Source organism: Heterobasidion irregulare (assembly GCF_000320585.1).
Source record: "Heterobasidion irregulare TC 32-1 unplaced genomic scaffold scaffold_02, whole genome shotgun sequence".
NCBI lineage: Eukaryota > Fungi > Basidiomycota > Agaricomycetes > Russulales > Bondarzewiaceae > Heterobasidion > Heterobasidion irregulare.
In genome coordinates, this window is record NW_009258198.1 from 617,782 (window position 1) to 645,455 (window position 27,674).

The window sequence follows — 27,674 nt, forward strand, 5'->3', positions numbered from 1 at the left end:
GTGTGTCTCTTTAACATGTCTGGGTTCTGTCTTGCCTGTCTTGGCTGTGGTCTGCTCGCTTTTTGCTGTCTTCTCTGGTCTTTCTATGTTCCCTGGTCGCTCTGTAACCTCGTCTCTCTTGGCTGTCTCCTGGATCTGGTGTGCTCGCTCTGTCTTACTTGCTCCTCGCTCTCCTCTTTATCCTTGCTCTGTCTTCTCTCCTGGCTGTGTCTTTTTTCTGCTCGCTCTGTCTTTCTCGCTCTGTTTGTCTTGGTCCTCGCTGTCTCCTCTCGCTGTGGCTTTGCTCTTGGTCTCTGGCTTCTCACCTCAATCTTTTCTCGTTTATCTCAGTCTTGTCTCCTTGCTCGTCTATCTTCTCGGGCCTTCTTTCATACTCGGCGGCCCTGGTCTATCTCGGCGACGGTCTCGGTCTGTGATGTTTATCTCTTTCTTGTTTATTGTTCTTTTCTGGTGTATCTTGCCGACCTTCTCACCTCATCCTTGGTCACGAATATCTTGTCAGTGTAAGTACACCTAACCATTTTATTGCTTAGGTCGCGCACCGCCACACACCTACTTCAAGCTGCAAGAGATCGGATCAGTTAGGGGGCGTCAGTCCCCGGTGAGTCCTTCATTCCTCTTTCCGTTGTCGCAGATTCTGAGTCGCCCACACGTCTTACATTCACAGGTACGTCTCCAAACTTGAGGTGAGGACGACAAAAGAATTGAACAGCCGGATGAAGTGCCACAACAAGTCCACCGCACAGTCGAAGCACAACACTGGGTAATCATTGGGACGATTTTCTTGAAGCACGATTAGGCGAAACAACCAACAATCTTCTGTGACATCCACCTCAGGCATCTTGGCGAGCTTGTCTTGAGTCTCTAGCTGTGTCCTCCGTTTTGCTCTGGATCTCTGGCCGACAGTGTGCTGATATCATGCCTCTACAATTGTTCTCTCTTGCCTACATTGTATGTGGCTCTTTGCTCTGTGTTGCTCGCTCGTCTCGCTGCTTATGTTCTCTTCTTGCCTGTTTGCTCGTTCGTCTGTGGTTTCTTTGGCACTGGTCTATCTGGACAACTTCTTCAGTATCTCTGGTCACATCTGCTTCAAGATCTCGATCAATGGAAAGCTTTACGTCTTCAGGCCACGACGCCGACTTCACTTGCGCAGGACGACCCTGCAAGAGATGGGGTCGTCAATGAGGGGATGTCAATCGTTCGTGAGTTTTATGATCCGCATTCCGTTCCCACAGATGTTGATTGAATGATAGTTTCTCGACGGTCTCTATACGGTAGCAAGATCTAGGTTCTCTAGGAGCCTCCTGGCAGCTCAGGTGATGTACTGTAGCTCTGTAATAGTGTATCTCTCGAAAGATATCTTGGTCTTGTCTCCTGGCCCTCGCCTGACTAGTCTTGCTGGTCTTGCGCTCTTGTTCTTTGTCGCATCTCTCTTGCACGCGCCGGAAGAGGGCGAGCATTCGAGCATTCGGGATATAGCCACGTGTGCTGTGCAAAGTAAGGCGGCGCTTACGGCATCTGCATCCACGTCCAAAGCCATCACCGGGCGCCACTCCAGCGGTGCCAACTTCAACTTGTCCTCGTACATACACCTCAGGCCTCAAGGCTTCAAAAGCAGCGACGTCTTTTTCATCGCTCAAAACAATCCATGACATCAATAATATCTCTTAAACCTATTCCCGTGGAATGGTTACAACGATGCTTTCTCGGCTCCAGCAAATTACTAGCCAAACTACTACTATCGCTGCACGACGATATCGTTTCTCCCTAAGCATCTTCCATGTACCTCTGTAAGACGATGTCTCTTCTGAGCCTAGAAGAAAAAATGCCGCTCAGAATTCGTGCACGCAAACAACAGCAGTTGTCCATCCGTGGAGCCAGGTGTGCATCAGTAAACGAGTGGCATATGGCATTACAGCCATCGGGAATATGCAGTCGACAAGGTGTAAAGCAGCCCTGAATAAAGACACATTATCTGGCTCTGCTGAAACGTCGAAACCTCTGAGCGGATAGTAACCTCGCCCTACCCTCGTACATCAACTATGTCTTGCAGAAATATCTTCCGAACAGAGACATCTATAACATAGAAGTGCAGAGAATAGCAGGAGCCGCGCATTAGTAGCAAGCAGTGGGACATCGGGAGTTCCTTGACATTCACAGAGTCTGTTGGAAAGGTCCGAAGCGTTCGGCCTTCAGGGAGGACATGTTGGGATCGTATGGAAGGGAGAAGACGACATTCTGATCGCACGATTCCCTTGCGTCAGCAGAACGTACTGCAGCGTGCAGCATCTGACCGCTTTTATCGATGAGGCGATGAAGTCGAGTACGACGTACAGACCTTCTTCTCATAAACAATGGCTCAAGCCTGCTACCTAAGTCCCATGAATTCTCTCTCGACGCGAATAGTCGCACAATTGCACGGATCCATGCGCATCCCCACTCGAGCAAGCCTTTGGATGTGTACGCGCCGAGAGGCCGATTCGATAGTCGGTTCACTGAGTACATGAGTCCGACACGAACACACTAGATGTTGGCTGTGCCCGTTCTATGGATACCCACGATGCTCAAGTCACATACAACGAGGAGGATGCAAGCCCTATATTGCCGACAAAATCAGTCATCCCGCTTGTTAATTTATCACTGGGCGCCTCCACCTTCGCACCGGAGCTATCGCAAGTCACGCTCCGACAAGATCAAACCATCCTTAGACCCTCGTCCTGACATTCCGACCAGCCTGCACTTGCCCATACGGGGAATCCTGAGCACGCTGAATGAGCCAGTTAAGCTAGAACGATCCACTGTCTTCAAAAAAGCGATGAAATGAAGGATGGCAAAATAGTGTGCCTTTCTACCCCTGCATGTTGTGCGAAGACACCATAAGCGACTAGAATATTCGATTCCAGACCACTCGCGGGCTGCATTATGCCGTTTGCGATGGGACCACCAGTAAATTCAAGCACCCTGATGCGTCTACAACCTATCGACAAGGGTGCATAATTTCAACTGCAGCGACCCGTGCCAGATACAAGGCATGGCGCTGACGGGAGTCGACGGTCAGAAGAAGCTGTGGAGAACAAGGGAATAAGCGGGTTGTTACGACATGTGCAACCCCGCTCCTCGCGTGACTTTGCCACAGATGTTATCGAGGGCCGGATAAACGACGATAACGATGGACGCACCCCCAGAAGCCCGCCGGATGTTCACAGCCTTGACACGTTCTGTCTTACAGAATTGATGGAACGAGGCAGAGAAAATTAAAATTGCCCGCCTGTCGCTGGAAGAGAGGACACGGCCGAACAGAGAAATGATGAACAACCTGCGGGATGCGAACAATGGACCCACCTTGGGCTTGGGTCGGAGCCTAATTCCAGCATGCGAAGGAAGGCATCACACCGGCGTCGGAGGCGTTCCTTGGGAAGATTTCTTGAGAAGGCAGTGGGCGCTTCTTCGATAATAAAATCAGAGAGCCGAAGGTAAAAAGTCAACCGTTCACTGTACCACTAGGTGTCACCCGCCTCTCCTCCACAACAGCGCCATTAAGATACCAACATGTCCTACTACTACAGCGACGACTCGTTTGAGGACGAGCTTTTCAGTGCGTTGTATATTTGCATATCACGTCAGGATTTTGCTATACGTTCATGCGAATCGATCCGCAGCACCTGGCGCAGGTCCGTCGTGCTCCCAACACGATGTCGACGAGACACACGGTGAGAGCGGTGACACAGACGAGTCGGTAAGTCTGGAACTTAGCTTCGGACTTTCAACACGCCACTCATTGTTCTGTATTCTTAGGATGAGGATACCTACCCTCCCGTACAGCTGTCGCCTCACGCCTACATCACCCGTAGATACCCGAGCCCTAACGTGCCACTCCCATATCGCTCGCTCCATGGGACCTACCTCGAGGTTCCAACCCCCATCGCGCCACACGTACCCGCCCAAGACCGCACGGCACCCTTCTCCTCGCTGCTGGGCGCCGTCCAGCCGATCCATGGTCCATGGAGCGAGATGGCGCGAGATATAGTGGAGGCACCGCGCGACACCGTCCTTCGGGTGTTGGCCGAGGTGCCTCCGCAGGTGCTCGTCGAGGAGGCCCCGGAGCTTGTCCCAGAGCTGCCGCCGTCGCCAGAGACCGCCTCGGAGCCGGTGCTGCTGGAGCACCACGTGCATGTGGAGGAGGAGCCAAGGCGGAAGAAGGCGAAAAATGGGGAGGGGAGAGATGGGAGGGAGGAGGGAGGGAGTCAGGGAGCGAGCGGCGCGACGGCGGGGAGGCGTATAGTCAAGAGGCCGCGCATGCCCCCGATCGCGGGGTATGGCCGATTTTCGGTCAAGCTGCCAAGCGACTATGCGGAGAGGGAGAGAGAGACGGCGGGAGAGCGAGGCCAGATGCTTGTGGTCCATCCACAGGCGCATGGCAGCGCCCCCCCAGAAACTACACTGACATCGACGACGTCCACCTACAGGGTAGAAAACCCCACAAGTGAGCCAGTCCCCGAGGCTGTACTGCAGTTCATCGGAGGGCCCTGGACATCGACACCTGGGGAGGAACAGAGAGGCGCGCGAAAGCGCAAGAGGGCAGACCCTCATGTCTGCGACGGCACCGACGGGTGTAGCAAGCGGCTGTCGTGCCCGTACGACATGCCCCGACACAAGGCGACTCTGCGCCACGGAGGACAGCGCGAATTTGCATGCGGCGACTGCCCAGCCCTTTTTGTGCGTAAAGATGAAGTCCATCGCCACAAGCGAGAGCACTGCCCAAACAGAGGCAGGAAACATAACGGCAGGGGCGGTCCCTCGCAGGGCCCGAGACATGATGGTCCAGAGGGCGGCGGAGGGGGAATGGGGGGCATAGGAGATAGCCTGCTCAGTGGATAGAGCTGAAGGTGCGTACCGTTCGTTTTTCTTTTCACTTCGCTCGCTCTTTTGTTTCGCGGCGCACGCTATCGATGTCTTTGCCTTTCCTTTCCTTACCACCCTCGTTGTTTTGACTAACCTGTTGCGCTCGGATCGATTCGGTTGAAAACTGACTCACTCTGGTTTTCGCAGGACTCTGCTCGTGGTCGACGTCGTCCAGCCCGGCATTGCGCGACAATGCACGACGGATCGAAAGCCGATCGTTATGTAAGCCATCATACGCCCTGGTCGCTCATCGTCGACCACGACGGCACCTCAGCGACGAGGGGTCTATAAGCCCATCTCCCACGAGGTTCATCACACGCAACTTATCACGAATTTACGGTTGTTGTACAGTCTGTTCACTCTAGCGCTTTTTTCATAGTATATCGATCTATTCCTTCTCATATTGTCCTTCGAACGCGAGCCCTGCTGGCATACGGCTACCTTCAACAATGAACTAGACTAGGCGGAGTAAATCTTTCCTCAATTATTTGCTGATTTCGCCCATTGCGGCTGACCGTCAGCTCTGACAAGACTATCGACGCCTGCACTGCAGCAGCATCGAGCTCAGTGTATGGAACTTCGTCCACTCCATTCATGCCGTTCGAAGGCTAGATGTGCGAGACGATGACAGTGATGGAGGTTGGCGTTGCCGTTGTTGAGAACGAGGCAGACATTTTCGCCCGGTATACATTGGCGATGCCGCTTTTTGTACGCTTGCTCTTTCATCCACAGTTCTCACATGCCATAACGCAGAACTTCCTTCTTGTCACCCTTCCCCGCAACGACGGTCCATCGATCCTCTTCACTGCGCTCACTGCAATGCATCAAATGACGTACGTCGGCTTCGCTGTGCACCTGAACGACATGCTATCTGTCTTGCGATTGCGTAAACGTTGAAGTACACGCTCGAGGCTCTGTCTGTCAACGAGGTCGGCTCTGGAAGAACGACCAAACATTTGCTGCGGGGCCGGACGATGTATCTGCGAGTCTCATCATGAATCTGGTCCATTATTTGGCAATCACTCGTGAAAGCAGGACTAAAATCTACCCACTGCTAGCTATTTCGATTTGGAAGCAATAAATGCTATCGCGACGTTGTTGTGCTATTCGCCTTCATTGGAGAATTAGGAGTGGGCGTCATTGAAACTGTTTGGTTCCAAGGTAGGAGAGACAAGATATTGCACCTTCTGAACTCGAGGACTCTCAATATTTAATTTTCCCCTACTGATCTATGTATCCCATTCGATCTCATATAGAATCTTTGTTGGTGAAGGCCTGATGTGACTTAGGTCTATGAAAAAGTTCCGCAGGGACAATATTCCTGTGAGTATGAGTGGCGCGCGGCGGCGTTTTCCGAGAAGCCTCGAGCCTTCATCTGCCTTCATGCATCGTGTTTGTCCCCGACGAATCAACGACGCCTATCACCCCGATCGCACAAGGCACCGGTTCTCTTTTTATAATGGGCGAGGTGGCTGGACAGAGAAGCGTGGCGTTTGTCATGTTGTGGCGAATAGCGGTGGCAGCGAAGGCGCACGCGTTAACCGATGGGTGGTGCCAAAGGGACATTGGTGACCCCCAACTCTATAAAGCCTCGCCGTTCTCTCCTCTTTCTTTCCATCACGCACTCTTCCTCCCCACCACCCCCACCCCCCTTATCCTCTCTCATGCACTTCATTACTTACTATCCTCTCTGCGCCCTCCTTCATCTGTACAGGTACATTTCATCCATGCCGTTCGCCACTTTTCCCATTGAACCTCGACGCGCTCTAGGTTATCAGGCACGATCGCCTCAAACACGACGTCAAGCTCATAGGTACACGTTTTTTTACCACTGTTCGTATACATTGATGCTCAACGACGCATTCGCAGGCACAATCGCCTTCAAGCACGACAGCAAGTTCACTGGCCGCGTTGTATCTTCTGGCGACACTGCTCTGGGATCTGTGGCTTTGGTCTGTGGCATTGGGCTGTATCGTTCTCTGGAGGTGGCTTCGATGTTTGGTTGCTGGTGTGTCTCTTCAACATGTCTGGGTTCTGTCTTGCCTGTCTTGCTCATCCTCTTGCTCTTTCTCCCACTGGTGGTTCTTGTCTCTTATCATTATTTGCTGCGCTTTGATGTCCTTGGCTGCGGTCTGCTCGCTCTTTGCTGTGTTGTATGCTCGCTTTGGGTTCCCGTCTCTCTGTGTTCTCTCTTCGATCTGGCTTGCTTGCTCTGTCTGGCTTGCTCCTTCTCGTCCTCGCCTTGTCTTCTCTCTTGGCCTTCTCTTTTTTTGCTGATCGCTGTGGCATGCTTTCTCTGTTTTACTTGGTCCTCACTTTCTCCTTTCCTCGCTGTGGCTTTGATCTTGGTTTCTGATGTCTCATGTCAATCTTTGCTCGTTTCCGTCTTCGTCCTGGCCTATCTCAATCTTATCTTCTTGCTCGTCTATCTTGTTTTGGCTGTTATTCACTCTCGGTGGCCCTGGTCTATCTCGGCGACGCTCTCAATCTCTCTTGCTTCTCTCCGATTCTTGTCTCTCTCTTTTGGTTCATCTTGGCGACCCTCTCAGCCCATCTTGGTAACGAATATCTTGTCAGTGTAAGTCCACCTAACCGTTCTATCACTTAGGTCCCGCACCGCCAGACACGACTATTTCAATCTGCAAGAGATCGGGTCGTCAGTTAGGGGGTGTCCGCCCCCGGTGAGTCTTTCATACCTTTTTCCACTGTCGCAAATACTGAGTCGCATATACGTCTTACATTTCTAGGTGCGTCTCCATCCGGCTGTGCATCATTTCTTTTGTCGGCGAAACCCTTGCTATAGATAATGAAGCACTAGCACCTTATCAACAACGTCCACTCCAAGGTTCAAGTATCACACATCATTATGCGACGCAGTTGAGGATCAATGTTGTATTCTAAGGCACGATCGCCTTCAAGCACGACATCAAGCAACCTAGGCCAGGCAGCGAACGATATTCGGGTGACCATGACCTCGGGCATCTTGGCGAGCTTTTCTGGTGTCTCTAGCTTTGCCTTCCGCCTTGCTCTGGATTGCTGGCTGACGGCGCGCTGGTGTCCTATGGCTGTCCAGGTCTATGGATTCTATCTCGCTTACTCTGTATGTCTTTGCTCTGTGCTACTCTCCGTCTCGTCTTCCTTCACTTTCCTTTCCTTCCTGCCTCCGCACTCCTCTTTGTGATTTTTGTTGTGTACTGCTTTATCTTGGCACCATCCTCAGTATATCTGGCCAGCTTGAATGCACAGGTCAAAACCAAGGTTGACATATTTGGGTCCGGACGCCAAATTCAAGCGCGCAAGGTGATTCCTGGAGAGATGGGATCGTTAGTGAGCGGATGTGAATCATCCGTGAGTTTGATGATCCGCTTTCGTTACCACGGACATCAGTCAAGCATCTGTTGTTTTATTGTCTACATGTACAGTCGTAATATTCTTGATCTCCACGAATGTTTGCTGGCTCTGGCATATGCGGATTTGCAAAGGCTCGCTCGAAGCTTGCGGACAACAACTTGTTAACGCTCTATCTATTGAAATATCTTGGTCTTGTCTCCTGGCTCTCACTCGTGGTTCTTGCCTTGCTGGTTATGTTTTGCTCGCATTCCTGTGTTGGCTTTGTTGCTCGTCGCTTGGATTTCCCAATCACTTGATCTTGTCCTGGTTCTTGTCTTTGAAATCCTTGTGCTTGTCTTGCTCGCTCTGCTTGTCTTTCATGTCATCCTGGCTGTTGTTCTCGCTCTACTTGGCCCGCTCGCTTGACTTTTACACCCTTGTTCAGCTTGTCAATTTTGCTTTGCTTGTCATTCTCACTTTGCTTTTCGTTCTCGTCTTGCTTTCTGCGAATCATTCTGGTCTCTTGGGCCCTTCACGCGTGACAACATCGTTCCAATGTATTTGCTGTTATTCGCCTTCGCGTAAGCGCAACTCATCATGTGCTTCTCCACACCAATTCGCCCCACGTTCACGACGAGCTGCCTGACTGAGCGAAGGACGATCTTAGAAGAGATGCGATCCTCAATCTGCGCCCCCTGTGAGTTGTCCCTTCTGCATACCTTTCTCATCGCTCTCACAACCCCTGACCTCCCTAGACATCCTTCATTTAGTGACATCCTGCGATCCAAGTCAAGCCATATGCGACGTTGACATAGGAGCGGGGGTCATATGCTGTCCTTACAACCAGACTTGTCGAGATTTTTTCGTTGATAATGTGTATGACACTATCATCGCTGTTGAACGACACTCCGGCTCCAACCGTGTGGATCTTCCCGGATCAAACCCTCTGCAAATTATGCCAGGTACTGATATCTCTGCTTGATTTCTTTCGCAAATGATCCCATTCACTTCGCACTCGCTGGGATTTTATCTGACCCTGATGTTCGTTTGAATTAAATCGTAATCTTTTCCGAGATCAAAAAAAAAAAGTACACCGTTTCCTTTATGAAACACCGACTGACGCGGTGGCATAAAACTACAAGGCGGACACAGATTTGTCCCCTTAAGTCACGTCTCGGTTCTCTGCACCAACTGATTGGCATTTAGTGCCTCTCTGGGAGATCGCGTCGAACAATTCCGACTTGAATTTGAAGCGGTCTGCGGCTCGTCCTCCACGCCAAGTAACGTTGGGCACAACAGCTCTCAGCTCTTCCATCCACTTTTCCGGCAGATCCGGTTGGATAATGTCGATCTGTCGAATAGGAGCCCGCAATGTAGTGCGCTTTCTGAGCACACGGGTCAAGAAACCTACAGTGCGATCTAGTTTGGACACGTTTGAGACTCGCAAGGGGTGTGAATGGATGACCTTAAGGCTGGGGAAAGGAATATGCTCGCTGTACGACTCGGCTGGAGTCTGCTCTGGAGCTGTGGTATCCATGTCCTTCTTCATAGCAATGCAAAATGGTCGTAGAATGGACTTAGAGAGGGAGATGCGCTTCAGACTGAGCACGTCCAACTACACTGCGAAACATCGCCAAGTCCCAAAGAGGGTCTGCATCGATAAAGAGATTCACCGTCTCTTGGGTGAAAAAAGCTCCTAATATGTCACATTCGATCTGCCATTGCGGACAGCTATTATAAAGTCTCAAAGTAACTGGAATCGTGGCTCCTTCGGAAGAGTGACGAGGATCACAATGCCGCCAGCCATGGAAAAATATATACCCTGAGGATGGAGGGCGATTCATCTGAATGGTCCGAAGAGGGGGCACAAGTCCCGGTTTCCCGCCTTGTTTCTCAAGGACGGGAAGCAGAAAGCGAGTAGAAAGCTCCTCTTCTTCGCAGTCACAAGAGAGAAACAATTCAGAAAGGGGTGGAAATTCCACAATTTCCAGGAATGTCATACAACACGACCAGACTCCTCCCAAAGTCAAGTTCGAAAGATGAGAGAGTGCGATTGTATTTCGTGGCTGACCAGATGTCGAAGCAGAAAGGGGAGGGAGGGCGTCGTAGATCAAAAGTGTCTCCAGATAACACATTTCGGACAATGCGTCGAAAAAAGTATCATATGGTGGCATCGAAGAGTTCTCGGCAGAATTTCCATACACCTTGAGGCTGGTCAAATTATGAAAGACTGTGGAGGACTAAGGGATCGCTAACCCAGAAAAATAAGCAGTACGCAAGAGGGGGGCATGATTAGCGAACAGGTTTTCCGGAAGCTCTGTGATACAATTGTCTTCAGCCCGTACTGAGAGCTCAACATGCTCCACTATCTGAGCAGGAGCATCAATGGGCTGTAAACTATGAAAGGGGTCCACAATGCCAGATAGAGTGATCACCCTCGCGCGAGCATCAGGAAATCGGCCGATGTCTGATCCAGGTCTGAGAGCTTCTGATTGTTCTGAACTCAGATGGCTCAGACCAATCAGAGGTCAGAACAAGACTCTGCCGTCAGGAGGTTACCTTTCTGCATCTGTCTTAGTTCAGACCAGTCAGAGCTCATCCAGAACAATAGTCAGAGATTTGGTCATTAGCTCAGACCCTGTCTGCAGCCTCACACAGGTATTTCATACAACATTATCACCATCAAAATATTATCATTCTACTGTATGCAAAATACTACGAACAAAGGACAGCCCTGCATCTAAAATGAGCACACCGGATTGTGAGTGGCACATAGTCCTCCATCTTGGACTCTGTTTGAGGCTCGACAGTCTGCGCATGGCAACAAGAGGGTCAATGAAAGGGTACGGGTGCAGGCAGGAGGGGAAGCGGCAGCAAGAGAACACAAGCCCGCACTCGTCTTGTGCAAGCATGGGTGGCTAGGATTGGCAGCGGCAGCAAGAGGGTATGAGCGCAAGCGAGGTGGGCAGCGGCAGCAAGAGGATATGAGCACAGGTAAGGTGGGCGGCGACAGCAAGAGAATACGAGCATGCACTCATTCTGTGCGAGCACGGGCGGTGAGGATCGGCAGCGGCAGCGAGAGAGCATGAGCGCAGGCAAGGTGGGCGGCGGCAGCAAGAGGATACAGGCCCACACTTGCAGGTGCAGGTGGGTGGCGGTATTAAAAGAAGACAAGCCCACACTCATCTTGTGCAAGCGTGGGTGGGATCAGCATCAGCAGCGAGAGGGTACGAGTGCGGACAGGGTGGGCGGCAGCATGGGTGCAGGGCATCGAGAGCTCTCATCTTGTGTGAGTGCGAGCAGGGGATCGGCAGCGGTAGCGAGAGGGTATGGGTGCGGTTGCTGTTATGATCACGTTTTCTTGGGCCTTAATGGCGGTGATACGCTAGAGGTAGTTCTAAATGCCGAGCACAACACTAAAACAACCTCTAATGCAGGGGTACTGGAGCTAGTATCTGATACACAAGGAATTGTAAGTGGTGACTTTGGAAATTGAAGGCGTACTGAGAGGTAATCAGGGAGTGTGAGATTATAACGCCCGAACGGTTTCGGGACTGCGCCGAACACCAACCGAACGTTCGGTCGGTCGTGTCGGCAATGCGGTTGGTAACGAGAAGGTAGTGTCGCGACCGACAACTACGTGCTTCAAGAGCCACACGGGACTCTGACAATATACGAGGGAGGACGGGGGTACGAGCAAAGAGACGAGTATGAACGCGAATGAGGCCGAACGACAAGGATGATAAGTTTTCGGAAGTTGACGAAGACAATTTCGATGGTTGAGACGGGTGCAAATGAGCTCTGAACTGTGGGGTGCGAAAGCTGGTTTATTCCAGAGGTGTATGTAGGTTTTTATAGTAAACAGAGCCTCTAAGTAAAATATTAAACAAGAAATGAGAGTAGATGTCAAATGGGTGCCAAGCCTTAGCAATCAGAGAAGATAAGAAGGTAGGTGAGATGTCCATATGGGTTCCGAAGGTGACAAGGTAAAAGTTAATCAGCAATGGCGAAATCCCGAACGTTCGGGATCCATCGCCCGAGCGTAGGTAAACGGAACAGGCGTTGGAGAACCAATGAAAAATAAAGAAGAGGTATCGTACGACCAGGGTAGCCAAGAAATGGTGCAAGATCGCATTTGACCAACCATGTGGAAGTTGGGAAGATAAGCAATAAGGACCGACCGACTCACGGAGGACCTTGGCCGATACGGACTACTGGCTTTGATCTCGTAAACACTTATCGTAACACTCCTATGTGGTCATGGTGAGTACGTGAAGTGTGGGCAAACTGACCCAAGTGCTGCCGAACGTCCTTCGGTGGCTTGTCGTTGGTCGGGTAGGAGCCGACCGTGTTCGGTAAAGTCGGCGTCTTCGGTACTTGTCTAGCGCTGTTTGGTATCTCCCCAAAGCTTCCCAAATACCTCCCTCGGACCCTAGCGCAGGTGCATGCTCATCAGCGGTCTATTCCGACACAATCATCACAAATATCAAGCGGCCTCACAGGTTGAGGCGTACAACAAGGTACAGATAATAGCCTTGGTCATCTACTCCCAACAGATCACCTTATCGTTAGTTGAGTATCACAAGCCATATTGTGATGGGCATAGAATGCCGCCTTACAAACTACTCACATACCGGGCATAGAGCTCCTAGTCTTTCCTGGCCAGAAGGAGACGAACGGAGAAGCACAAGAGTAGTCGTTATTGAGAGAGACGTCTTAGAAAATACCTACGGATACATATATGGTATTCTCACGCCCTATTTCCTAAAGTAGTATAAAAGGCCCATAGAGTAGGCTGAGGATCTTCAGTCTATTCTCTTTGTTCACTGTGGTCTTCCTACCACAGTACTTCATTCTTAGGCAGTCTTTATACTGTCCACTTCATTGCTACATCGCAATACATCTCTGGCTCCTGTGCTACACGTACAGTCGAGACCCTCGTTCTACCCTCTCTCTACGAGCGACCTAGGGAAGAACCTCCTACTCTTGGGGTTACCAAACAAGCAGTTTGTAACACCAGAATAGACTCTTCTGCCCCTATCTTGCTCGCACTAGCTTGCTGCCACACTCTCTCTCATAACCTTGCTCAGTGGGGAAATAGACCCCCATCAAGGAAGTGTTACCACACACACCCTGGAGCAAGACCTAGGCCAGGAGTATCCACCCGGCACTAGACGTATAAATAACCAACTCTGTCACAACAACTGCCCTATCCGGCGCAAAGGGGACTTTTGGGTCTACGAAGACAACAACAGATTCTCCCCTCCAAATTGTCACGAACGGCTGTTTGGGACGAGGAGATCCTAGGCCACAAGTGATGATGGGAGAAATCAAAGGACTGATCAGACTAATGCCTTGGAATCAGAGGAGACTGTGCGAACAGCAGTCCTTAGATTGGACAGAAGTGGATAGCCTAGGGCTTCCACACTGCGCCGCAGTATCCATAAATATGTACAAGCAGATGCACGGACCAAGTATCAGTGGAACAGGAATGCGAGGTATGGTCGGGAGAAAGGTCCTACGAGTCCTTATCAAGAAGGTGAGAAAAGTAGATAAGCATAGGTGAAGCGTTTCATAACATTACCCCCCCTTCTAGGCCGTCAGTGCCAGAGACGGTAAGTAATAGTCCAGGAAAAACATAAGCAATGCATGTGATCTGAGTCATACAAAATAATATTTAGGGCACAGATTCTCGCTGCCCACAGTCGAGTCGTGACGCGATAGCCCTTGAGTACGGACGTCACGATACCCCACCTCGTTACCAACCATGCAGGGACTGCGTTTTAGAGCCGAGTCCCTTGTCTCATCATGGCAGTGGGTACCGGCCCAACGGATTCGAACCGTCGTCTGCCCCGGCAGTTTTATGTCGTACCGGACATCAGCGTCTCATTCTTCAAGCACCTCGAGGACGGAGGATGATGGGCTGGGTGTCGGACTCGCTGGAGTCATACTCGACGAAGGGAAGGGGAAGTCGAGTTCGGGTAGAAGGGCAGATTAAGCCCAGTCGTGCGGGTATGACGTGGTAGCGAGGCGATAGTTGTGCGAACCTATAGACGTCCCTTCCTCTGCCGCGTTCCGTGGGATAAGCCCCCGGCATTGGGTGAAGTGGTGCTCCATTTGAGGCCGAAGACGAGGCACGAGATACCACAGCCATGGTCGGCATGTGATATTCGGTAACAGGGGTGATGTCGTCGGCGGGATGAAAGGTGTCCTGAAGAGGTGTTGTCTGGTCTAGACCTATGAGCTTCCTCTCGCCTGCATTAATGCGGGCGATGAGCGTTCCCTCTCTGATCTGTAAGGCTCGTTGTGCATGTCGGACAAAACTCCTTTCCTCTTCTAAGATCTCTAATGCTCTTCGTACCTCCGGTCGTGTTGGTCCCGACACAAATTCAGTGTTCGGCGTGCCTTCGATAAGCCCCATCATGTAAGCGACGGGAGTCGTCAGGTACGTTTCTCTATCGGGGAATATGATCCCCTCGCTTTGTGTGCGGACAAGGGGCGGTGGAGAGGGAGAGCGGGAAGGTGAAGGTCTGTTGAAGTCCTCCGTGAGTAGTCTGATCATCTCGTCTTGTCGTCGTTCGTCCTTGTCCAGTCCTTCCAGATACTCGCTAAACCCTTCTTCCGCTTCCCGCGCTGCTTGTTCTTTGTCTGTGTCCCATGGTACGGATCGTTCTTCTACTATGGACATCTCGGGAGTCAAAGGAATGGAGGGTTCAGTGGAGGGTGTTTCTTCGTAGGGTCGTTCGACGAGAGTGTCTTCAGAAGAGAGGTAGATGGATTCGCTGGAAGACATGTTCGCTGGGAGAGTGAATGAGTGATTGAAGGGATGAGGGAATTGTAATGATTGAATTTGGGTTTTTATATGTTTCTGACTTTGTTTGTCCGATGTTTGCGAGGGCTGCCCGTAGTGGTAAGTTATGATGTCGCGCGTCATATGCTTCCAAAAGTTCTTTAGCATTCCCTAGGTTTGCTCTCATGACCCATTCATCTGCGGAGCTTGGGTATCCTTTCCAGTGTACTAGGTATTGATACCCGCGTCCTCGTTTCCTCTTGTCAAGAATTTCTTCGACTTCGTATTCCTCCTGTCCGTCTATGAGGTCAGGTGGTGGTTGTTCGAAGTTGGGGCCATGTGTGGCTGTTTTTTGATAGGGTGAGATTAACGAGGCGTGGAATACGGGGTGTATTTTCCATGTTGGCGGAAGCTTTAATTTGTACGTCACCGGTCCTAGTTTGCTTTCTATTTCAAATGGTCCGTGCAGTTTTGGGGCTAGTTTGTCTTTCGGGTGCGTGGTGGTGATGTTTTTTCCCGATAGCCAAACTTTCTGTCCTGCTTCTAATTTGACTTTGTTTTCGGCTGTTTTCCTTTTCATTAGTTCAGCTGCAACTTCTAGGCTGGCCTTCGTCTCTTGCCGTAGTTGTTTTAGCCTTTCCAACCTTTGTTCTACGCCTGGGATGTCGGATCTTGGTGTGATCGGAGGTACAAAGGTTGGGTTATAGCCATACATGAGTTTAAATGGCGATTGGTGAGTTGCTGAATGTTCCCTGACGTTGTGTGCAAATTCAGCATATGGCAATAATTCGGGCCAGTTTGTTTGTTTGTAGTTGCAGAATGCTCGTAGGTACTGTTCTAGCTCTTGATTGACTCTTTCTGTTTCTCCATCTGTTTCTGGGTGGTAGGCGGTTGATAGTGCTGTTGTTACTCCTAGTTTTTTCCATAGTTCCTTTGTGAATCTGGCCGCAAATTGTGGACCTCTATCGGATACAATCTTCCTTGGAAGTCCGTATCATTTCCAGATGTTTTTCATATAGAGGTCAGCGGTTCCTTCGGCATCTATGGTTTTATCACATGGGGTGTAGACAACACCCTTGGTGCTTCTGTCTACTGTTATGTGAATGGCGTTATATGGTCCAACTTGGGGAAGATCCGTAATGAAGTCCATTGTGACTGTTTGCCAGGGTCCTTCTGGTATTTCGTTTGGAATAAGCGGGGTGCATGTGGGATGCGTGATGTTTTTGGTATATTGACATGTTGCGCATCCCGTTACATATTCCTTTATGAATGTGGACATTCCTGGCCACCAGAAGTTGTCTGATACTAGGACATAGGTCTTCCATCTTCCTGGGTGTCCAGCTGCTGGTGAATCATGGTACATTTTTGTGATTTGTCTTTTAAGTTCATCATCTGGCGGAATGTATATTTTTCCTCTATGCCAGATGAGATTGTCTTCGTAATTCCACTCTTATAAGCCTTTTGAGAGTGCTCTAGGTCCTGATGCTTTGATAAGCTCCATTGCGTCCATTACTTCTTTATCTTTGGCCGTGACTTCTTTTAACTTTCGTCTTAGTTGGTTGTCAAGCATTTCAACTGTTCCTTGTCCTGTTGCGCTTTTGACAAACATTTGGGGTTGTAATAATACCTGGTCTTTGTTGTCAAATTTTACCCCCTCTTTTAGGTCTGGACGCCTGGACAGAGCATCGGGCCTGTGGGTAATGCCTGGTTTGTGGACGAGGGTGAAGTCGAAGCGGGAGAGGAAAAGTGACCAACGTGCTTGGCGGCGGGAGAGAGTTCTCGCAGTAGAGAAGTATAGGAGGTTTTTGTGATCGGACCAGATCTCGAACGGGTGTCGTGCACCTTCGAGGTACACGCGCCAGTGATCGAGGGCGTGTATGACGGCAAGTAACTCCTTATCGAAGATATCGTAATTCCACTCAGCTGCATTGAAAGATTTGGACAGGTAAGCGACAGGGTGCCATCCGTTGTTGGGCGTTTCTTGCGATAGGATGGCGCCAGAAGCGAAGTCCGACGCATCAGTTTCAAGGCGGAAGGGCCGATTACCATCTGGGTGAATAAGGACGGGAGTAGATGTGAAGCAGTGCTTTAACTGTTCAAATGCCTCGTTTCTCTCGTGAGTCCATTCAAATGGTACATCCTTCTTTGTGAGGTCATTGAGAGGTCGGGCCATGGTAGCGAAGTCTTCGATGAATCTGCGATAGAAGTTTCCAAAGCCGAGGAAGGACTGTACTTCCTTCAGGTTCTTTGGGGTTGGCCAGGCGGCGATTCCATCGACCTTGACCGGGTCCATGGATATATTATCCGCGGAAATGATGAACCCAAGGTATTCAACTGTGTTTGTCCCGAAGGTGCATTTGGAAGGTTTCAGGAATAAATCGTTATCCAAGAGTATTTGCATGACTTGGGTCGTTACGCGTCTGTGCTCTTCTATGGTCTTTGTAAATACCAAGATGTCATCCATGTAGACTGCAAGGACCTGTGCAACAATGAGGTCATGGAAGATGATGTTCATCATAGTTTGGAAAGTGGCAGGTGAATTGCAAAGACCAAAGAACATCACAAGGCATTTGAACAAGCCAAATTTAGTCATGAAGGCTGTTTTCCATTTGTCACCTTTTGCTATGCAAATGTGGTTGTACCCCCATTTTACATCAAACTTGGAGAAGATCCTTGCTTTCGATTTGGCGATGGTTCTTATTATGTTGTCAATTAGGGGTAGTGGGTATTTGTTTTTTATTGTCCACTCGTTCAACCTCCGATAGTCTTGAACCGGCTGTAAGCTACCTTCCTTCTTTTTTACGAAGAAGAAGGGTGATGCTTGCGGGGATTTGGATATTCTAATGGTTCCTCGTTTCAAATGTTCTTGAAGCATTTCATGCAGCTGGTCTTCTTCTTCTTCTGTCAGGGGATATAGCTTACATCCCGTCGGTTCCCATCCTGGTTTCATGTCGATTTTATGATCCCATTGTGAATGTTCTGGAAGTTGTTGCGACGCTTCCTGGCTGAAGATTTTGGCGAATCGTTTAAGAACGTATGCCGGGACTATTTCTTCAATAGGTCGTTCCGTTTTCGTTTTGTTCGCTTTTTCTGCCAGTTGTTGTAACTTGTTTCCAATGGAGCCGATGTGAATTGCTTCGAGGGGATGCACTTCTAGTGGATCTTGGTAATACCATTCTTTGTAGAATTTGGAAAAGAAGGTATCCTCAGCTTCGTCTTCTTCCAAGTCGTCTTCTATTCTGGAATACCCAACTGTTCTATTTTTTCTTTGCTGGGTAGGCACTAGTGCCTGTATGGTGAATTTAGGTCGGCTGACTAGACACGTGGTAGCGCAGTTTGAGAACGTAAGACTGTTCTTTACCCAGTCGATTTACAGGTTATGTTCATGCAGCCAATCCATTCCTAGGATTACGTTTTCTCCTCCTAGGTTGGCGGCTAGTAGTTCGCATTGTTCGTCGTGGTAATCACCTTCTTCGTTCGTTATTCTCATAAGCAGGCAGGCTTTGTCGGTGATTTTTCCTCCATCATTGGCTGTGCCGTCCACATTAAACACAGGGATGGGTCTGTCGATTTTCTGCATTGATATGTTGTTGTTTAAACAGAATTGTTTGTTGATGAGAAGTCCTTCTGCTCCTGAGTCGATCAGTACTCGGGCTTCGGTGGTTCCCTCCTTATGTTTCAGATGCACGTTTATCCTCATAGACGATTTCTGATTGGATTTGGTAAGCTGTATGATTGTTTTTACAGGAGAGTTTGGAGTAGGTCTACGGTACACCGGAGCCGTAGGCCTATTTAAAAATCCGATTCTTTCCGCTTGCTCATCTCATTCAACTCCTGAAGGAGTGCCTCCTGTTCGTCCCATCTCATTTTTCCTATGACCTTTTGGATCTCTTCTCGGCTAATCTCAGGCTCCTCCGCACGTACAGGCGCATCCGGTCCGGATGCGTGGGCTTGGCGAGCTGCGAGTCTGGCTCGGAACGGGTTAGTCGTCGCCACACCTCTACCTTGCGTCGCAGTGCCTCCCTGAGTACTGCTTGAAGCTCCTGTCGAGAACGCTCAGCCATAGCCGCCTCCTCCGCCTCCCATCCTGCTGCTGGCCTGAGCCGAGCGGTTCCCCATCGTTCTACCACCTTGTTGAACATATCCAGCTGACCCTTCATGTACCCTAGACGAACCCCTAGCAGGGCATTGGTTTGCCATATGTCCTTTTTGACGGCAGTAAAAGCACCCACCCTCCATCCTGAGGCGGTTGCACTCTTTGTCTGTGAGGGTTGTTCGGACCGAATCTACGGCCATAGGGACGACGGAGTTGTTCATGGAGGAGGGAGCGTTGGAGGAGTTGTAGCGGAAAGGGTTGTTGGATCGAACAGCGGTGGAGGGTACGGAGCTTTTTATGCTTTGCAGCTCCCTCCACTGGTTATCGAACCTTCGGGTGTATTTTACCCAATTGTCCATGGTTGTCGGCATATCAGGGAGCCTGTAGATTTGTTTGAGAATTTCCGGGTGTATGGCTCGGTGGAAATAGTCGACGGTGGATTTGAGATCGAATCCGCTTTCTCCTGCCATCATGAGGTAATCCGTGACAAATTCGTCCGCTGATCGTTTTCCCATTCTCATTGTGAATAATTTTTGTCTCGCCTTCTGTTTGAGACTTTCATCTTTGAATGCAGCGGCTAACTCCTTTAAGAATTCCTTGAACGTTCCCCATGTTTTTCTTGTCTCCGTTGCCTTGTATTCTCGAAGTTCCCTGTCGAAGTAGTACTTCTGGGCGAAGAGTGACGCCGTCCCTTCTCTCATATATGATAACACCATTAGGGTTTTATCCTTATCAGTGTCATATTTGGTCGGGTTGGTGAGAATGTACATGTGACATTCATAGATCCATTCTCTATATTTTGACCTCGTGCCATCGAAATCTTTTGGCTTGTTTCCTTTGTCTGACATTTTGTCCTCGTTGTCTGTGGTTCCTATAGCTGGTAAAGGGTTTGGTTGTGGGTTTGGGTTTGGGTTTGGTTGACTCGGTCCTGCTATAGGTTCCGGGTCTTGTTCGTCGACCGGGGTTAATACTCCCGCAGGAATTGGGGTTTCTTCGATTTCTTCTTTGGGGATGTCAACTGGTGACAGAGCAGGTCTTGTTCGGGTGGGGGAATCTACGGTTCTGAGGGGTGCCTTCCTGTCTTCCCAGGGTACTAGTGGGGCGTCAACTGTTCTTCCGCTATTCTGTCCTCCTACGTAAACCCAGTTTCCCTTGGATGTTCTTCTGATAGGTTGTCCGAAATGGACGAATGTGTCGGAGTGTTTCAAGTAGTCGGTTCCGTGTGGAACTCACCCTACACTTCTTCCTGAACCTTGGGAAGTCGTTTTGTTGGATCAAAGAGCCCGCGCTAGTCTCGACCTGATCAAGGTTCGAGGGTCAAGGCAACAGCAGCTCTTCCTAGCTGGGTATAGTATTTCTGCTTCTGGTATAGTACCGTACGTAACGTCGAGTGCAATTGTTTTGGTTGTACCTCCACTGGGTTGATTACCAGATAGAAGTATTCTACAACCTGAAATGACCCACACTAAAGTGGAATTGTCCAATCGTTTGCTCGAAGTGTATAGTAACTATTACAATCGATGGACGCTTGTCTTTTGGGACTGCCTAGCGCCGTATGTAACTAGCTGGTGTTCTGCTGCAAAGAAAAGGTGGAGTAGGATTTTTGTGAAGAGAGGCTATCCAGATGTCACGAACGGCTGTTTGGGACGAGGAGATCCTAGGCCACAAGCGATGATGGGAGAAGTCAAAGGACTGATCAGACTAATGCCTTGGAATCAGAGGAGACTGTGCGAACAGCAGTCCTTAGATTGGACAGAAGTGGATAGCCTAGGGCTTCCACACTGCGCTGCAGTATCCATAAATATGTACAAGCAGATGCACGGACCAAGTATCAGTGGAACAGGAATGCGAGGTATGGTCGGGAGAAAGGTCCTACGAGTCCTTATCAAGAAGGTGAGAGGGGTGGGTAAGCATAGGTGAAGCGTTTCATAACACAAATCACGATAACTGCTCATACTGAAATGGGCGTTATTACTTCACTCTCGAAGATGGAACAGAAGAAGAGGACATTTGGAACGAAATAGAGAGCCAGTGGGAACTAGCACCCCAATACAGGGAACCTGTACCGGTAATCCCCGAAGACTTGGAGCAAGAAGAAACAACCTCACAATCAGACTCCGACTCATCACCAGACCAAACACCGATCAACCCCCGAAACGAACCACTTGCCGAAATGTCGGGACAAGCTTCGACTTCTACAGACCCCCCTTCTGCGACAGTACAACCCGGGAGAAAAAAGGTCAAACTCCCAGACAATTACACAGGCAACCACATTGAATCCCAGAAGTTCATGCTCCAATGCCTCCTTCTTTTTGCAGCAGAATCTGATCAGTACAAGACCAATCAAGACAAGATATCCCTTGTGCTCTCATGCATGAGATATGGCACGGCAGGAGCTTGGGCCAAGAACTTCCTCCTCAAATCAGTTGGAGCGGACCCTCCCACTGATCTAGGTACCTGGAGGGACTTTTTAACAAAGTTCAAACTCCAGTTTAGGGAAACAGGCAAGACCAATAAAGCGTGAAGTGTACTCATGGCCTTCTCCCAAGGAAGAATGACGGTTGATGAGTACTCCAACCAGTTCATCCTCATTGCCGCCGATGCCGACATCTCTGACAAGGAGCAAGTCCCTTACTTCCAATGCGGGTTAGACCCGCGCGTCATGGACAAAATATATGACAAGGAAGTCCAAACAAAGGACACTATTCAAGACTGGATTAATACGGCCTGTGAAATAGACGGACAGCTCAGAGCCAGATCTGCTCAAAAGGCCATCCTCGCCAACTCCACCTCCTTTCGCAGCGACTACCTAAACCACTTTCACACCCAACCCGCTGTTCGCTATAATTCCACAAACACTCCTCACAAAATGAATAACCAGGTGGTTGACATGGACATCGACGCTACTAGGAAGCGTAACGCCGAAAGTCAAAAGAGAAAGTTTGACGGCAAGCGAACCACCTCTTGTTCCAATTGTGGAAAGTTAGGGCACTCTAGTGCTAACTGTTGGTCACCCTGTAGAGGCGTTTGCCCAGTTTGAGGAAACTTGAAGAGACGCATGGGTACAACAGGGAGAGGAAACTGCGCAGTTGATCTGGAAGGAGAAGACGACGCACCCACTATGGGAAACCAAGCGGGAATATATCGAGGAATGGAGGCAGAGAATGTTCATCGCGACGACCAGTGGGTACCACAACCTGGTCCTTCGATGGAACGTCCGTACTCTGCCCCATCCAGACAACCCCAGACGGACCATCAGCGACGCGTCATGTCGCCTGACGGACGACAAGGGAATGGAGGCGTCAGTCATTCTGCTCGCATCAGAGCAGTGTTAGGAGAATTAGGAGAGGATGAAGCAAGAGAAGTAATCTTGGGACACGCGAAGCATTTTTCCTAACCTCTCCCTCACCAGCGAAGGAGAGAGGTCAAGGAAGGCCTGAGTTTGACGCAGACAAATGTATTCATATTGGAGCAATGAACGACCGCATCATTACCCCCATACGCCTAAACATGAAGGTGTCAAACAGGTACCAAAATGCTGGAGCAAAGGCAACCATCAACTCGGCATGCGAGGGGGTCATAGTAAACGAGACATGGGTTAGGAGACATCGTTTCCCCACCTACACACTCAATAACCCCATCCGCGTCCGGAATGTCGATGACACTATTAATAAAGCAGGTCTCATCCGATCCGCCTTGGATGTGAACCTCATCATTTGGGACATCCATAGACAAACACACACTGAGCGTGTCCAGATGTTTATCTCCAATCTAGGAAAGGACGACCTTATCCTGGGAACAGATTGGTTGAAATACCACGATCCCTCCATTGAGTGGAGGTGATGTGAAGTGAACTTTGATCGGTGCCCCCAGAAATGCCACCAACCACATGGGTTTACTAGAGCAAGGGAAGAACCACCAAACAATGGGCAGTTATCAAACGTGGAGCCATGGCATAAACCATGTATCAGTGAGCGCGAAAAATAGCGCCTAGAATATCTCCGAAGACTATCGGAGGATGTAGGACTCCGCGACCATAGCGGGACATTTGGTGTCTGACTACGAGCATACCTCAAAAGGAAATGGCTCTTACAGGACATAAGGAAATACGCTGATATGCTAGTGATGCCTCTAAGTGTGAAACACACCCAAGAAACACCTCTACAAGCATAGTAGGCAGGAGCTGGTTCTAGTGTGCAAGGAACTATAAGCTGTGCAACAACCAACAAGGGAGCATACTAAAAGTGTTCAGAATGTAGTGAACAAACAACTCCGAAATCGAAATACTCAGTCGGTCGGTCGGTCAGTCGGTAAGTCGGTAGGTCGGTCGGTCAGTCGGTCGTTTGGTTGATTGGTCAGTTGGTCGGTCGGTTGGTCAGTAGGTAGGTTAGTTGGTTGGTTGGTTGGTTGGTCGATGTTTGGTTGAGATTTGATCGGGACGCAAAGGGAAGGGAATGGGTGCAAGGCTACACTGGACACTGGCAGAGGATGACAAACTAGATGAGAGGGAGAGAGCAAGACGACGAGGGCTCTGACAGAGGGCTGCAATCGAACGCAACAACACAAAACAAAAGGGCAAAATGCGAACAAGGATCGGAAAGCAATGGCTCAAAGTCTCATAGACACAAGCACACAAATAGAGTCCGAACAAGGGGGGAGCCAAAGCTGATGTATTGCAAGGCCATAGGTGCCCTTTTATAGTAAGTCCGAACAGGTACAAGATAAGGAGATTGGCAGAGGCATAGAGCAATCGGAAATGCATGCCAAGAGTGATCAAAGGTAAAGAAGATAAGGGAATGATGTTGCGGACACTATAAGATAAGAAGCAATAACTCTAAAGTCTAAATAAGCGGAGAGATTACCAAGGTGAGTGCACATGGACCTGGAGATAAGAACCACATGCCACATAGGTAAACCATTTAGAAACTTGGGAGCTCTGAAGATAACAAAGGATAGGTCAACAGAAGGCATAAGGATGATAAGAGATAGAAAGACAGATCCGTTCTGAGTCAACAAAGTGCTCGGCTGCCTCCGATTCGGGACACCGAAGCCGACCAAATGTGCCAACCATGTGAAGCATACCGAACCGATCGGCGATCGGCCGCGACAGTCTGTGGAGAGCCCCTACTGCTAAGAGTGATGATAGATGGATAGGATGACTGTGAACAGCTCCGAACAACTGTGCGGAGGTCTAAATGGAAAGTCGGCACCTGACAAATGGCTGAGATCGCCGAACGGATCGGGATCGGTCGGTCTTAAGTGTGCCGAATGGTCAAAGAATACTGAAAAGCTGCGAAAAGTGGGGTATTGGTGCCTAGAGCATACCCATGCTCATTAACGCAGAAGAGAAACGAAAGGCCCAAATCAAGCCATCTCTTTCACCAAACAAGGGAGAACCTGATCTCCCAGATAAACCCTCAGGAAAACAGGCCACAGAGGAACCAGTTATTTGGAAACTGGCTCCCGAACCATTAGGATTTGCCAGCTTCAACCAGGATTTGGAAGACAAAATCGTCGTTACCAATCTAAAGGAAAGAGTCCCCAAGGCGCACCACCAATTCTTGGACATTTTCAGTGAACAAAAGTTGCAGCAACTCCCGGAACATACTTATTGGGACCACACTATTGACCTGAAACCGACTTTCAAACCTCAAGTGCCAAAAATCTACGCTTTGAGCCCAGAGAAACATGATGAACTAGAAAAATTCATCAAGGAACATCTCACTCGGGGGACCATCCATCGATCCACCTTGCAAACAGCAGCCCCATTTTTCTTTATAGGAAAGAAAGATGGAAAACTGCGCCCGGTACAGGACTACCGCCATTTGAATTTGTACACCATTCTAAATGTGTGCCCCCTTCCATTAATCCAGGAGCTGTTGGACGTGATCAAAGGGGCCACCATTTTTAGCAAACTGGACATACAATGGGGATATAACAATATATGAATCAAAAAGGGAGACAAGTGGAAGGCAGCCTTCATTACTCTGTTGGGTTTTTACGAACCCACGGTGATGTTCTTTGGCCTCACCAACTCACCGGCCACTTTCCAAGCCATGATGAACATGATCTTCAGAGAACTCATCATAGTCCGGAAAATAACCATATATATGGACGACATCCTCATTTTTTCCAAAACCATGGCGGAGCACATTCAAGTCTTGAACCAAGTTTTCCAGATCTTATGCAACAACGACCTCTACTTGAAACCAGAAAAATGCGAGTTTTATAAAGAAAAACTCCAATATCTAGGGTACACAATTTTAAAAGACCATGTCGCCATGGAAGACTCGAAGGTGGATGCTATACAAGATTGGCCAATTCCACGCACAGTCCAAGACATTCGTTCCTTTTTAGGTCTAGGAAATTTCTACAGGCACTTCATCGACAAATTCTCACTTATCGCGCACCCTCTACATGATCTCACCAAAAAGGATGCAAAATGGAATTGGACTTCGAAATGCCAAGAAGCCTTTGAACGATTAAAGAAAGTGTTTATCAGCAAACCCGTTCTCAATTACCCGGACCCTATGCATCCATACCGACTAGTGATGGACGCATCACTAATTGCTTACGGGGCTACCCTCCTACAGGAAGGAAAAGATGGTGACTGGCACCCAGTTGCTTTCCTTTCCAGGTCATTTTCACCAGCAGAACGGAACTATGATGTCCACGATCGCGAACTCTTGGCTATTATAAAAGCGTTGGAACACTGGAACCATTACCTCGAAGGTGCATGACACCCATTCGAGATCTGGACAGATCACAAAAACCTGGAACATTTCCAAACAGCGCGAGATTTGTCACGACGACACGCCCATTGGAGCCTTTATTTGAGCAGATTCGACTTTACACTCAGCTATAAAGCAGGATCTACAAACCATTCCGATGCTCTGTCTAGGTGTCCAGATCTAAGTGAGGGGGTAGAATCTGACAACAAAGCTCAAATTTTGCTCCCAGCCAACCTTTTTAACAAATCTGACAAAACACTGGTAGAACCGTCCCCGACATGGCACATAAAGTCCACGGAAATCGCATCCTCAGACCTCTTCTCCCTCATCCGACTCTCAAAATCAGAACATGATGCCCTGACAAGGGTAGCCCTCGTAAAACTCTTGCGGGTAGGGCCACAAGGAATGAGGGGGCTATTGGGACATTGGACACACGAAAACGGAATTACTAGACATAACGGCCACATATGTGTCCCAAGAGACAACACCATCCGAAGGCTTATTGTCAAAACGCATCATGACGCACCCGCGGTAGGACACCCTAGTAGAGCCAAAACGTTAGAAATGGTGCAAAGACATTACTGGTGGCAAAACATGACCAAATTTGTCCATGAATATGTGGACGGATGCGCCGTATGTCAACCCACAAAGAACTTGACGCATAAGACACACCCTCCTATCCAACCTTTGGAAACCACTAACGTCCCTTGGCGGTTTATCTCAACAGATTTCGTCACGGACCTACCCAAAAGCAAAGGGTTTGACTCAATCAATGAGGTAGTGGACCAAGTTCTGTCCAAAGGCATAGTCATCACCCCATGCAAGAAAACGATCACGGCAGAAGAAATAACCGTGCTTTTCCAGAATAACGTTTTCAATTGACATGGGCTGCCGACCAAAATAGTGTCCGATCGGGACCCTCAATTTGCGGCCAAGTTCACCCAAGAACTCTGGAAATGGCTAGGAATCACCACGGCTCTCAGCATGGCGTATCATCCCTAGACAGATAGAGAAACAGAATGGGTAAACCAGGAGATCGAACAATTCCTGAGAATGTTCTGCAACTACCACCAAGATAACTGGGTAGACCTTCTGCCGTTTGCCAAATTCTTGCATAACACGCGGAAGCACTCGACCACGGGAAAATCTCCTTTCCAAGTGCTATACGGGTTCAATCCTTCTTATTTAGCTGACACCACGCTAGAGACAAGAGTACCCGCGGTAGCTGAACGCATTAAGGTAATCACAGAAGTCCAGGAAGAAGCCGCAGCCAGTCTTTAAATAGCCAGCAATTATGCCAAAGACCAGGATCTCCACAGGAAACTTCCCCAGTGGAAAGAAGGAGACCAAGTATGGCTAGAATAAACCCATATCCGGACGACCCATCCAAAGTTCAAACTTGCCCCTAGGAGATATGGACCTTTCAAAATACTGGCAAAAGTGGGAAACCTAGCGTATAAACTTCAAATTCCCCAGCATTGGAGGATTCACCCAGTGTTCCACACCGCAACACTCACAAGATATAGGGAAACCAAGGCACACAGAGAAAGCTTTGCAAGACCACTACCGGAGGTATTGAATGATGAAGAGCATTATGAAGTGGAAATGATCGTGGATTCAAAAAGGCAAGGACGGGGAACCAAGTATCTGGTCAAGTGGGCAGAATACCCCGAGGCAGATAACACCTGGGAACCCTATACTCTCCTAAAAGGAACAGCGGAGGAAGCCATGAAAGAGTTTCATGACCAATACCCTGACAAACCTCATCTGGGAGTATCCTGAAAAGTGGAGGGAAGTCTATAAAAAGAGCAACAAGAAAGCTCTA

The 27,674-nt window shown here is 49.3% G+C and overlaps 13 protein-coding genes across 13 annotated transcripts; 9 read left to right on the forward strand and 4 right to left on the reverse strand.

Annotated features, from left to right (window-relative positions):
- Nucleotides 1-15: 15 nt before the first annotated feature.
- HETIRDRAFT_424613 (uncharacterized protein) lies at nucleotides 16-1,652 on the forward strand (the record flags this gene model as incomplete). The annotated part of the gene is made up of 7 exons (XM_009543815.1): nucleotides 16-103; nucleotides 331-408; nucleotides 534-601; nucleotides 635-667; nucleotides 907-951; nucleotides 1,070-1,202; nucleotides 1,342-1,652. 7 exons carry the CDS (start codon nucleotides 16-18, stop codon nucleotides 1,650-1,652), a joined length of 756 nt encoding a protein of 251 aa, XP_009542110.1.
- Nucleotides 1,653-3,509: 1,857 nt separating this feature from the next.
- HETIRDRAFT_470261 (uncharacterized protein) lies at nucleotides 3,510-5,310 on the forward strand. The gene is made up of 2 exons (XM_009543816.1): nucleotides 3,510-3,736; nucleotides 3,796-5,310. Exon 2 carries the CDS (start codon nucleotides 4,012-4,014, stop codon nucleotides 4,876-4,878), a length of 867 nt encoding a protein of 288 aa, XP_009542111.1. The 5' UTR covers nucleotides 3,510-3,736; nucleotides 3,796-4,011; the 3' UTR covers nucleotides 4,879-5,310.
- A 216-nt stretch (nucleotides 5,311-5,526) lies between these two features.
- On the forward strand, nucleotides 5,527-5,799 carry HETIRDRAFT_101042 (uncharacterized protein; the record flags this gene model as incomplete). Its single annotated transcript, XM_009543817.1, has 2 exons — nucleotides 5,527-5,610; nucleotides 5,656-5,799. The coding sequence occupies 2 exons, from the start codon at nucleotides 5,527-5,529 to the stop codon at nucleotides 5,797-5,799; spliced, it is 228 nt and encodes a 75-aa protein (XP_009542112.1).
- Nucleotides 5,800-6,361: 562 nt separating this feature from the next.
- Nucleotides 6,362-7,567, forward strand: HETIRDRAFT_168518 (uncharacterized protein; the record flags this gene model as incomplete). The annotated part of the gene is made up of 4 exons (XM_009543818.1): nucleotides 6,362-6,616; nucleotides 6,673-6,715; nucleotides 6,772-7,460; nucleotides 7,511-7,567. The coding sequence occupies 4 exons, from the start codon at nucleotides 6,362-6,364 to the stop codon at nucleotides 7,565-7,567; spliced, it is 1,044 nt and encodes a 347-aa protein (XP_009542113.1).
- Nucleotides 7,568-8,611: 1,044 nt separating this feature from the next.
- Nucleotides 8,612-8,878, forward strand: HETIRDRAFT_310571 (uncharacterized protein; the record flags this gene model as incomplete). The annotated part of the gene is made up of 1 exon (XM_009543819.1): nucleotides 8,612-8,878. One exon carries the CDS (start codon nucleotides 8,612-8,614, stop codon nucleotides 8,876-8,878), a length of 267 nt encoding a protein of 88 aa, XP_009542114.1.
- Nucleotides 8,879-8,904: 26 nt separating this feature from the next.
- HETIRDRAFT_414313 (uncharacterized protein) lies at nucleotides 8,905-9,214 on the forward strand (the record flags this gene model as incomplete). Its single annotated transcript, XM_009543820.1, has 2 exons — nucleotides 8,905-8,929; nucleotides 8,988-9,214. The coding sequence occupies 2 exons, from the start codon at nucleotides 8,905-8,907 to the stop codon at nucleotides 9,212-9,214; spliced, it is 252 nt and encodes an 83-aa protein (XP_009542115.1).
- Nucleotides 9,215-11,761: 2,547 nt separating this feature from the next.
- Nucleotides 11,762-12,154, reverse strand: HETIRDRAFT_311229 (uncharacterized protein; the record flags this gene model as incomplete). Its single annotated transcript, XM_009543821.1, has 1 exon — nucleotides 11,762-12,154. A coding segment is annotated over one exon (393 nt), but the record flags the coding sequence as incomplete, so codon positions are not given.
- Nucleotides 12,155-14,125: 1,971 nt separating this feature from the next.
- Nucleotides 14,126-15,025, reverse strand: HETIRDRAFT_424615 (uncharacterized protein; the record flags this gene model as incomplete). Its single annotated transcript, XM_009543822.1, has 1 exon — nucleotides 14,126-15,025. The coding sequence occupies one exon, from the start codon at nucleotides 15,023-15,025 to the stop codon at nucleotides 14,126-14,128; it is 900 nt and encodes a 299-aa protein (XP_009542117.1).
- Nucleotides 15,026-17,120: 2,095 nt separating this feature from the next.
- On the forward strand, nucleotides 17,121-17,399 carry HETIRDRAFT_309259 (uncharacterized protein; the record flags this gene model as incomplete). Its single annotated transcript, XM_009543823.1, has 1 exon — nucleotides 17,121-17,399. A coding segment is annotated over one exon (279 nt), but the record flags the coding sequence as incomplete, so codon positions are not given.
- Nucleotides 17,400-18,392: 993 nt separating this feature from the next.
- On the reverse strand, nucleotides 18,393-18,770 carry HETIRDRAFT_42812 (uncharacterized protein; the record flags this gene model as incomplete). The annotated part of the gene is made up of 1 exon (XM_009543462.1): nucleotides 18,393-18,770. A coding segment is annotated over one exon (378 nt), but the record flags the coding sequence as incomplete, so codon positions are not given.
- Nucleotides 18,771-19,078: 308 nt separating this feature from the next.
- Nucleotides 19,079-19,966, reverse strand: HETIRDRAFT_168514 (uncharacterized protein; the record flags this gene model as incomplete). The annotated part of the gene is made up of 1 exon (XM_009543824.1): nucleotides 19,079-19,966. One exon carries the CDS (start codon nucleotides 19,964-19,966, stop codon nucleotides 19,079-19,081), a length of 888 nt encoding a protein of 295 aa, XP_009542119.1.
- A 1,006-nt stretch (nucleotides 19,967-20,972) lies between these two features.
- HETIRDRAFT_448412 (uncharacterized protein) lies at nucleotides 20,973-22,453 on the forward strand (the record flags this gene model as incomplete). The annotated part of the gene is made up of 4 exons (XM_009543825.1): nucleotides 20,973-21,024; nucleotides 21,107-21,571; nucleotides 21,668-21,954; nucleotides 22,190-22,453. 4 exons carry the CDS (start codon nucleotides 20,973-20,975, stop codon nucleotides 22,451-22,453), a joined length of 1,068 nt encoding a protein of 355 aa, XP_009542120.1.
- Nucleotides 22,454-22,628: 175 nt separating this feature from the next.
- HETIRDRAFT_44016 (uncharacterized protein) lies at nucleotides 22,629-22,961 on the forward strand (the record flags this gene model as incomplete). Its single annotated transcript, XM_009543503.1, has 1 exon — nucleotides 22,629-22,961. The coding sequence occupies one exon, from the start codon at nucleotides 22,629-22,631 to the stop codon at nucleotides 22,959-22,961; it is 333 nt and encodes a 110-aa protein (XP_009541798.1).
- Nucleotides 22,962-27,674: the final 4,713 nt, after the last annotated feature.

What these genes read in the sequence shown, in the direction of transcription:
- HETIRDRAFT_470261 (XM_009543816.1), top strand. Translation starts at nt 4,012, where the DNA reads ATGGCGCGAGATATAGTGGAGGCACCGCGCGACACCGTCCTTCGGGTG.